This window comes from Cololabis saira, chromosome 3 (genome assembly GCF_033807715.1).
Source record: "Cololabis saira isolate AMF1-May2022 chromosome 3, fColSai1.1, whole genome shotgun sequence".
In the NCBI taxonomy this organism is placed as follows: Eukaryota; Metazoa; Chordata; class Actinopteri; order Beloniformes; family Belonidae; genus Cololabis; species Cololabis saira.
The window spans coordinates 18,358,316-18,369,432 of record NC_084589.1 but is presented as its reverse complement, the minus strand read 5'-3'; the positions used below and the strand labels follow the sequence as shown (position 1 = coordinate 18,369,432).

Below are 11,117 nucleotides of genomic sequence, written 5' to 3'. Positions count from 1 at the left end.
TTCACCTGTCTCTAATGACTCGCCTAGACACTATGAAGGGAGCGAGAGGACGAGTGGACTATAAGATCTGACCCGTGCATGTTTTAAATGACATGTTTGAGTAAAAGTGCTCAGTACAAAGAGTGGAAGATGATTTTAGTGTAAAGGTTTTATTTTGTGAAGGCTAATCTGTGTGCAGATACAGGGTAGCTTCAGAGTGTGTATGGTACAATGATTTTGATAAAAAAAAAAAGGAAAACAAAAGAAAATGCTACCAAAAAAGTGTTTTGATGATTTCATTGTTTTTTTTTTTTGTAAGAAAATAAAGAATAAAATGTGTTTGTATTTAAGTTCTGAGTGCTGCAGTATTCTTTTAACATGTTACGCTCATCTTCCATAAACTAGAGGAGTTTTACATTCATGCAAAATGATGGCGGGAACAAAAAAGAACTCACTGATATTCTTTATGTAGTTGTATTATGCTGTTGAAGGTATTACTATGCTGGTTGTGTCAGAATACACTGATTCACCGGTAGAATGTGGTACATGACACTGGACATGGGCCCTGGTCGGCAAATGGACAGATGCAATATGTCTTAACTCATCAAGTTTAGAAGTGAATGATCTTTTGAAGCAGTACAGTGTCAGCTCTAAATTTTAAATTACAAATGTAGATAATTAGCTTAATTTAGCCCTGTGAATAAGGAAATCATATCATGGGATGTGTGACAAAAGCAAAGGGCTGTAGCTGAAGAACAAATCAAATATACTGAGAAAAAAATGCAAAAGATTGTGAGAATATTTAATCCTGGTGGCCGTGTCTTTGCCTCCTTTGACCTCATGCAGGGAACACAGACTTGTTTTTAAATGTGCCAAATTCAGTTTAAACTTTAGGTTGACTGCATTAAATTCATAATATGACGTATATCCTGACGTATAAACTCCAGAACTGTACCACATGCACTTGATTATGTCGGTTAGGGTGACCTTTTTTGTTTTTGGCCTTGTTTTGCAAGCCATCACGCTACAACTAAATTTTGTTCACATTTTTAATTTTAATGAGGACACCTGCTGTCTCCTCTCATTTTCTCCCCAGGTAAAAGGTTTTTTCAGGATTCATAACGGAACAGTGAGCAACATAAGCTCGTACTGTTGCCTCAAGCTAGAAGGTCCTGCTTCAAATCCCAGCGGGAGGTTTTCTGTGTGGAGTTTGCATGTTTTCCCCGGGTACTCCAGTTTCCTCCGACAGTCCAAAACCCTGCATGATAACCTAATTGATGATTCTAAATTGATCCCAGGACTGTGTGTGTGCGCTTGTTTCTTTCTGAGTTGCCCTGAAATGAACTAATGACCTGTCCAGGGTATGTGCCGCCTTTCACACGCTGACATTTTTGATAGACTTTGTGATCCTGAATCGGATTAAAATGGGTATACATAATTAAAGAATAGCTGAACAACTGTTAATGCTGCATGTTCAAAAAAGTGTATGATGGCTGTATGTGTCAGTGTGTCAACATGAAAATCATTTCACATCACAGAGGAGCGCCACGCCCCGGAGGATCCAATATTCTGGAGTTTGGGAAGTTTTCAGGTCTACTGCTGCGATATAATTCACATCCATCCTAACTGGCTTCTTGTAGATTGGACAGGAATAGAAGCGGGAATCCTTCACACCTGCAACATTTAAAATATTACAAGAATGAATTAATAATAATGTCCATTGTTACTTAAAGCAGAAAAAAGGGTTGTAACAAGAAAGTGGAACAGCAGATGTCTTAATGAAATATATTCTTACACAAAGTTACTTAAAATCTATGAAATATTCAGATCAGCTTGATGCAGCTGGGAGTTTCAGTTGTGTTCAACAAAACATCTGTTTTGCAAAGTCAAATCTGCCACAAATCAGCCAAACAACTCACATTAGGAGAACACATTTATTCCCAACTATTCTCTGAGCACCTTTCTTTTTTGGGTTTATAAATCACATGTTTCCTTTCTTAGTTGTTACTCTGTCAGTCGTAACACCCTGGACTGCTGTGGTTTCCCTTGAGAAGCCTCAGCACAGGAACCATGCATGTCTTTTCTCAATCAATCAAACAACCCTACTTGAATTAATCTTCACAGAAGTTGAAATAAATCCCTTTGAAGAAAGTGGCAATTAAAGAGAGTACGGTTTTAGACTCTCGTTCTACTCGCCCCTACCACACACATGCGTGTTGCACAAACAGATTCTCTTGGAACCACTTATCAATAAAAACATCCCTACTAGACACTACACAAGTTCAGCAGGCAGCCTCTTTGCATGAAAGATGGACAAGTTTTAAACAAACCAATAACATGCATCACTGGGACATAAATTCACATCTTATGTGCAGCCTTGATGTCCAAAAGGACATGCCGGTCTGCTGCTTGCCTCAATACATCGCCATCAACTACGTTAAACGTTAAAATCACCTGACTAATATTGCTTAGTTTGCCCCTTCGCTCCCATAATTCCACACTAAAAAAGGAACTGTGCAAAAAAGTTGGAAATAACATGGGTCAAAATGTATGCACCTCATGCATCTTCATACAAAGTAATACACCTGCCGTGTATTACCACATGTGCTTATTTGTTCACTGCAGCAAATTTCAATCATACTTTCTGGTCGGTGCAAAGTATTTCAATAAACGGAAAATGTTCAACATTCCTTTCACGCAATCTTAAATCAGGTCAGCTTTCTTACACTTATAATTCCACCATTTAACCTTGTTAATACAGTTGACGTGGAAATAAATGAATCCATTATCAGTGAAAGCAAAACATAATTTCCCAACTCTTTTCAGACCCAGTTTTATCTTGCATTCAGCAGCTGCACCTTCACGTCGCATCGCAAGCATCAGGCCAGCGTCTCTGTGCTCAAAGTTCGGTCTTTAAGTTTGACGATAAACGCTGCTGATTACATACAGAGTGGAAGTCGAGTTGGCTTCTATCTTAACAACTAAAACTTTTCATATGGGTCGCTTGTGGATTTTTTATTTAACATTGTTGGCTAAATTATTTATCATAAAATAGCTCTGCAACTTCTGTTATGAAACAAATACAATTGTATAAGTCTGGGTACATTTTTGACATGCTCAAAAGAAGACAATGCTATGATAATGTGAGACAATTTATCACAACTCACCATTGTTCTCAGCGTACAACCTGATGACAGGCATCGTCTCAAAGAGGACTTTGGGCTTGGAATCGATGAGTTTGGAGCCGCGGCGGTCCCATCCAGCCCCCTCCAGGTAGAGGCCGTAGACATACACGCCCTCCGCCGGAGGCTGCGTGACGTCGTCCTTCATCCACCGGGTCACCTCGTTACAAAGCACCATGCGGTCCAGGGCCCAGCCCTTGTTGGCCCGAGTTATCTCCTGTTAGTGCATGCACAAGTTTGCTGGTTAAGGTAATAATGCAGCTATTACAACACTCTAGTTTACACAGTTAAAGGGGGTACAACCAACTCTTTTCCTACAGAAAAGTCAACTCTGATAAAAGGTCTGTAATAAGGCAACATGAAGAAAAAGATTAGTAAGAAAAGAGCATTAAATCTAAGATGGCATTTGTGATTTTCTAAAAAATTCATTTTATAAAATGAGAATGTAATACATGTATTCAATACGTGGTACTAAATGCCTCCAACTGGTCAACTGGTGATAGCAAAAGTAGGCAGCTACCTCAAGCATTATCAATATCAGAATCAATCATTTTCCAGGTAGGTTGTAATGTCTGTGGCCTAATAAAAGCTGAGTCTATCTCCTAAGAGGCCAGCACACAAACTTAAGGGTGGCTTTTTTGGGAATGCACATTAGTCACAAACCCTTCCTCTATAATGTAAAGACATCTGCATCTTCACAATGTTCTGTCTCTGAGGAGCAGGGTTTTTTCATCAGCGCAGAATAAATAACTGAAAGTCAGGCAGATGTAGAAACCTGACATGAATGCTAAATGATTCCCTCCTCCTACCACCACATTACTTAAGCTGCACAACAAATTGATTCGTTGGACCTGAAAACGTTACTGCCCTGAGGCCTCCACTTCAGTTCATTTCTAAATGATGGAACATGATAAACAGATTTCAGTCAGCAATCACGATGGAAATCAATTTTTGTTTTGAGCTGAAAACTTCCAACAAACCAACAGGTTAAACGGTAAACAGCTTCTCTGTTCGACACAGCAACCGGGGAAGCAACAGAAACACATAACTGTCAGGCTAAAACTGGGTCTCCTAAATATATCCTGTCTGTTGCTCTTGGTATCTTTTTGAGTTCAGGTGATGGAGTACTAGTCTCACTGCTGTCAATTACACCCTCAGTAAGAAACTATGTAGCCATCTTTCAGTCTGGTTAAAATCTTTAGTTCTAATTTGATCATCATTAATATAAATGGGAATTCAGAGCCTATGAAAGAAAAACAGCTATGTAAATGTATGTAGTGTTGTGTTTGTGCACGAGCATGGATTCATGTTTGATTGGGTGTGTTAATGGACATGTGCCTGCTCCTCCTCTTTTGTGCCATCTGCTCTCCTCCCTGGCAGTTGATAAATAAGTGGGCAGCCAGATGTCTTGTGTACCTGTCTCATGGCTGTCAGGAAGCCCTGAGGGTTGAAGAAACCTGTCATCCAGAAGCAGTTCGGCCGCCCTTCAAATATCCAAGCCTGGAACTGCCGGTTCCGCTCAAGCAGCTCTGTGAACCAGAAACCCAGGGTGCTGGACGCCCACGACGCCTAGGAAAAGACAGGGGGAAAAAAAGACGATAATATTATCAAAACATTGTCATGACAAAATGAAGAGGACAAGAAACGATGAGACAAAAGGTTGACAGTAAATCACTGCGGTGAAAAGAGAAAAAAGGCAACTAACGAAATAAGACAACAAAAAAAGACTGGTGAACAACACTGGCTTAAATAAGAGGTTGCAATTCCAGACAGAAAGAACTGAAACCCAGTCAGGAAACCATTACAGTCAGAATGACATTAAAAGCGTTAGTTACAGCACAGCTTGAATGCCAAAAGAAAGAATCAAAAATAAAAAAGGTCATGCCGTTTTCTAATAGTGTAATGTCCAAAAATCAGGTTTGTTAGAGCTAATTCCCCCATTTCCTTTTGGGTTTGTGAGTTGTAGCTACAATATAAATGGAGGAGTACCTACATGAGCTGAACAACAAATGAGAGTCTGTTGATAATGAGCTCCTTCCTCAAGACTATGAATTATGTAATGTTCTTGGAAGGACAATAAATAAGAGAAATTATACCTGCTCCAATGCTAAAAATATATGGAGATCATCTGTGTCTTAGGACTTTAAATGACTCGTTTATTTGCTCTGGAAAAAGCAATTTGCAGCTTTCAGTAGAAATTAAATGATGACTTTTCACATTAAATGTAGCTTTCTTTTGTTGCTGTGCATTTTGCTGTTTGTGAAGCAGGAACAAGATCAGTTACATCTTATGCTGCGAGTGCCAAAAAAACATCCACACAGAAAATAAAGGTGGTGATGAGTTGTTTTTCATATGATGTAATGAGGTGCGCACATCTGAAACTCAATTATGAATATTTAATCAAGCATATAATTTGCAAATACATCCAGTGGACAATTATTTACTGTGAGTAAAATACTGTGAATTACTGTCAGTAATAGTTAATGAGACAGTGACTTTACAAACCTTCTTCCAGCGGGCTGGAATACGAGCGTCGTACATGGAGTCCAGAGCATCTCTCAGGTTCTCGCTCATCACTATAGTCCCATCGATAGCCAACTTGAGATCCGTCAAAGTGTTTCGGACCAAAACGATGACCTTCTGCATCCTATCAATCTCCTGACGAAGGAAGATGTTCATGGGGTGGAAAGGACCCATCTTCAGAAGATGCTCTCTCACCTGGTTTCATTAGATCAAATGAGAGAAAATATAAATATACCCACTGAAGACAATGGGTGGACAAGCATGAACACACAGAAAAGTCCATAATTAAATCATTACTTCAAATGGCACGTAGTCAGGAGGCAGCTTGTTGAGCATGTCGTCTGCCAGCCTGGACACGGCAGCCTCTCTGGTCTCCCCTTGTCCTGAAGAGCTGTCTTTGGGCTGAATACTGAGGATGGTGTCCAGTACGTCTTTAGCCAGTTTACTGTGGAAGGTTATGTCTGCAATCGGGTGAAGACCAAACACCTCTGGGGTGTCGTAGGCTGGAAGACTCTGGAACAGAGGAACAGCAACAGCTTGTGTAAAATTGTGAAAATACTTTTGAACAAAGATGACCACAATGTCGTGTCTCTAACTCGATGAGAGAGGGGTTTCCAGACGTTTGTTGCCGTCTCCACAAGTGTGAAACAGATTTTCATGTGCTCCCTGTTTTAACTTCCTTTTCTTCCCCTTTGTTTTTGTTGGTCATCTGCATCCCTCTTCTTTTCGACCCAGGTACAAACACCTATCTCCCTGCCCAGTGCAGGGTGTTGGTAGTTGGTAGATACAGATGGTGTCACTTTTTAATCACCAGGCAGTCAGGAGAAGAATCATGAAGGTGTAACGTCGTGTGAGTCTTGCCATCTCCCCTGCAAAGTGCTGCATGCACCTCACAAAGAGTAATAACATCCTGGTGAATTGAAAAGATTCCTCCCAGGGTTCCTACAAGCACAGCCGAAAGTGTTCAAATGGCGCCCAACCAAGTTCCATCTCTGTGGTGACAGGCTGCTGTGCAATGTGAAACTGAAAGAGAGCATGCACTACACACTAATACTCAAAGAAGTCATTCATTCTTTCATCTGAATGTGTGTTGGCTGAACCAATTATCTACAACCTTTACTGCTTTTTTAACCTCCTAATTTTTTCTCCACTACAACAAAATGATGTTATTATAAAAGCTTTCTGAAAAGTTGAACTGACTCTGCACTCTGACAGGAGCTCTGTAGCAATCAATACCAATTTTCCAGCTGGTCTCATAGGATAAATAAGTCAACAATGTGGAGGTATGCCCTTGCTGATCTAACGATTAATCAGGTGGCTTAAAGAAGTCTCTTGAAAAATAGTGGCACACCAACAAGCTTTGTCTTACAACTGCTGATCCGATGGGAGGTAACACGATAATAACTGCTGACATATAAATGGGATAAAAATCGTCATGTTCATATTAGATGCAGAGACAACAACAAAAAAGACTTATGTTTATACAGGTTTAAAGACTTGTGCAGTATTATTTTCAGTCGTAAAGACATAAAGACAATTTGTTATCTGTAACTGCTCAACAAAGCTGCATTACAATCAATAATGTCAAGTGAGGCAGTAAAAAAAAAAATCAAATGTATAAATTGTGTACGTTGGTATCGATTAGAGAAAGCTACAACTCACTATGTGGTTTTAGAAAATAATTTTAGTTCTACCTTGCTGAAAACAGACCATTATATCTCATCTGACTTTCCAGACAGACAGACAAAAACAGTCTGTCTGTAAACTGAACATTTCTTTTTTCCAAAAAGATTGCATTGGTTTCTTTATGATAAATGCCTCGTAGTGTCTTTAATTCTGGTGGAATTGTTGCCAGGTATGTCCCAAAAAACAAAGCATCAAACTGTAAATGTAAGAGACTGGTCAAGACAGCAAGAGAAATGGGAGGCCTACCTTTCTTTTGCACGGACATACGCACGTGCACACCCACAGGTGAAGTTTATACTTTAAAACACACACATACCTATTTGTTAGGGAATTTTAAATGTTTGTTTCAAGTATTGGCGTTTTGTGTGTGTCTATCTGTCTGTGCTTGTGATTCTCTACCTGAGAGGCAGCAGAGGAATGAGCTTGTAGAGTCTGGCAGCCCAAAGGATCCATCATAATAAAACTAGCTTGAGTGAAAGAAGCTTGGGACAGCCCACAGACATACAAACACTCACGCAGACACATACACACATAAAGTAACTAGTCAAGCACACAGCAAAAATAATAAATCACAAATAATCTATAATAAAATGAGTACACCTGTGTTTTATGTATAACAAAATGTGGCAGCCTCCATTCAGGTGTGAAATAACAAAGCACATCAGTGTCCTTCACAACTTCACTTGTTTGCTCTTACTGCTCTTTTCATTGTTTAGAATGTCACTAATGAGCTGACTGGAGACTTACCTGGATGTATGCAAGATACTGGTCAACAGAGGAGCACTTTGGGATGCTGTAGCCCTTGTAGAAGTTAAAGCTGGCTTCAAACATGTGCTCACTGAACCACACCTGGGCAAAGGTGTTGAGCAGCCGCTTGTCATAGTCGTCAGTGACACGGCCGCCATACTGAATCTCTCCGATCATGTATCGCACAGTGTTCCATGACACACCCTGAGGACAAACATGGATATTCACATTAAATATTGTGAGAATGTGCTGATACATGTGTTATTTGGTTTGTACATATATTGCAAATAGACAATGTTTTTTTTTTTTAATGTTATACCTATTAATAAGACTGTGGTCATTCATCACTGTTTATTTTAAGGATTTTAAGTCAATTCTGATCAGGTTCCTTAAGCTACATTTAACATAACAGATCAGTGCTATGGATGCTGTTATGATCACACTGAAAGATCAATTTGAAAAACATCAATGCAGAAAAGAGTTTGTGTTTGATGTATTGATCAGTTGTCCAAAACAGTAAGAAAAAAACCCCACAATGGATAAAGTTAGAGAACCTGAGAAACTATTTTCTGTAAGAAGCAATACAGTAATTTCTGCATAAAAAATATATAATACAGACAATAACTTACTAAAAAGCAAGATAATGTGAAGCAAGCCAGTAATATTTCTATTATAAGAGGTATACCCTGTTTGGATTTATTTTACAATTTTCATTAGCTCACTCTACATTCCCCCTAACTCATAATGATAGTACAGGCTGCACTAGAAGTACTTTGTTTCTAACAACAGCATTGCAATATTTTACAATACAATCTGTATCCGTAAGTGTTTCAAGAAATGGAAAATACATTACAATACATTTATCATATGCTAAATACATAACCTATTTATTCAATGTTACTGTGCACAACAAGGGCATTTATTGAAAGATTACACAAGCCATTTTATTAAATCATACTTAATTTGTTAGACTATATTTTCTCTTTCCTGTTGAAGTGAGACTACTATAAAATGCCAAGAGAACCTGCACAGCCTGCTGAGCAGTCCCTGCAGGGTTTGAAGTCCTTTCAAACACTCTAGTCGGAGCAGCTTTATGTTTTATGTGCATCTTCGGATGAGGGCAGTTATCCATGATGTGTTTGATCAACTTTCCATCATTACTGTGGAATAACGTCAGCTGGGTCAGTTTGCCAAACACTTCTGCACACTTCATCTACCTTTTTGATGTCTGTGTCGTCGAGGTGGTTCTGAACGAACTGGACAGTGGCATTGAAGTCGGCCTGGTTGAACTCGTAAGGGATGTTCCAACCCAGAGGGCCGTACTTTCTCCTCTCTTGTACTGTGCTGTGGAGAAATGCAACGGCGTACAGCATCGGCTTCCACTGGACCATGTTACTAACATCCAGAAGGTCCTGGTTTATACCTGGTGAGGGGTAAATGGACCAATACACGCTGTTATACGTCAGTAGAAAATCAATTTAAGTCACAGAACAAAATAAGACGAAGAACATGAAAAGGCAGTTGGTACAATGCACATTTTTAACATTATCCAATTTTCTACCTTTTAGAGGAGAAAGAGAATACACAAAAGCAATCAAATACATTTGAGATCCTTTTTATCTAAGAATAAAATACAATTATTCCTTGCGGCCAGGATTTAGTATCTGATGTTTGATGCATGTATGCAGACTCTCAATTGCCCTTCAAGAAGAACACGTCGTCTTTTCAACATGAGCCAGGAAAATACAGCTGGTTCATACATATTAAGTATTCTTTTCTTCCTCTTAAATTCTGAATAAGAGCACATATTCTGTGTTTCGACTTGTTTAAAATTTCACACAGCTTCTCCTACAACTTTTGGTTCTTGGGTGTAATGAATGCAATGAATTAAGCATCAAACAGACCCCCCGTCTGCTCTCTACGTCAGGTCTCTGTCCCTCAGGAGAGGATAAGAGTGAAGATCTATCTCTATGTCTGCATCCACAAGTCAGTTGTTTACAGATACACACATTGAGAGTAATGACACACTTTATTCTGCATGCTAAGCCTCCTATTATGCCCTCTATTGACATTTTACTTTATGCCCAACATATTTATGCCTGGCATTCAGAACAGAGTACACATCTTAATTCCTCATGTATATCATATAAATGTATATCATATAAATACACATTTACACGCACGCACGTAGGCACACACACACACACACACACACACACACACACACACACACACACAGATGTGTCACAAAAACATATTCCTCATCTTATCTTTCCTTCTCAGTGAAATTATATTTTATGTAATTTTGACACCTAAATATATTTTAGTAAGCAGAAAGTTTAACTAGACTGCAGCTCACCTCCATACGTCCTCTTAAGCCCTGCTTTGAGACCCTGTGGTGGTTCATTGGTGAACTTGATTGACATCTGCAGAAGTGTGATGGGGAAGTGTCTGTGGACCTCTGTGGTCATCCACACACGGAAGGTGTTGTTCACAAAATCTGTTTCTGTCACCGTGTCCATCAGTTCATCCATGAAGTCCAGTCCGAGGTGACAGTTCTGGAGTAAGGCCCACCCACCCTGGGGACAATGACAGCAGCAATCTATCATCATAGGCTGTGACATGATGAGGTCAGTAGCTAAGAAAAATCTTTTAATTAGGGTCCGAGCACTGACAGTGTGAAGGCCTTATTGTATCTGTAGACATTTTTTTTTCTCGTTTTTGTTTTTTCTCGTTCTCGTTTTTCTTCCGACAAAAGGAGGCCCTTTTTGCCCCCCTAAACGTGCCCCAAAAGTCACCAAATTTTGCACGCAAGCCCTTGAGTCCTTGAACATAATTGATGCAAATTAGCCCCGCCCATTCTTCTGATTGGTCAATATTTGATAAGTCTCTATTTTGTGCTATAACTTTTGAATGGTTTCCCATAGAGACTCGTGGGTGGTGTCATCGGACTCGGTTTTGACTCCTTGAATATAATTGCTGCAAATTAGCCCCGCCCCT

The 11,117-nt window shown here is 39.5% G+C and overlaps 1 protein-coding gene across 1 annotated transcript in view; it reads right to left on the bottom strand.

Annotated features, from left to right (window-relative positions):
- Window positions 1-1,050: 1,050 nt before the first annotated feature.
- The window catches only part of dnah5 (dynein, axonemal, heavy chain 5), a 123,508-nt gene continuing 113,441 nt past the window's right edge, over window positions 1,051-11,117 (bottom strand). The window contains exons 81-88 of the mRNA XM_061716416.1: window positions 10,477-10,696; window positions 9,335-9,540; window positions 8,118-8,321; window positions 5,982-6,197; window positions 5,667-5,879; window positions 4,578-4,730; window positions 3,147-3,378; window positions 1,051-1,653 (exon numbers count right to left, since the gene is read on the bottom strand). Of these exons, the coding sequence (XP_061572400.1) occupies window positions 1,502-1,653; window positions 3,147-3,378; window positions 4,578-4,730; window positions 5,667-5,879; window positions 5,982-6,197; window positions 8,118-8,321; window positions 9,335-9,540; window positions 10,477-10,696 (1,596 nt within the window). The 3' untranslated portion in view covers window positions 1,051-1,501. The remainder of the gene's footprint in view (window positions 1,654-3,146; window positions 3,379-4,577; window positions 4,731-5,666; window positions 5,880-5,981; window positions 6,198-8,117; window positions 8,322-9,334; window positions 9,541-10,476; window positions 10,697-11,117) is intronic.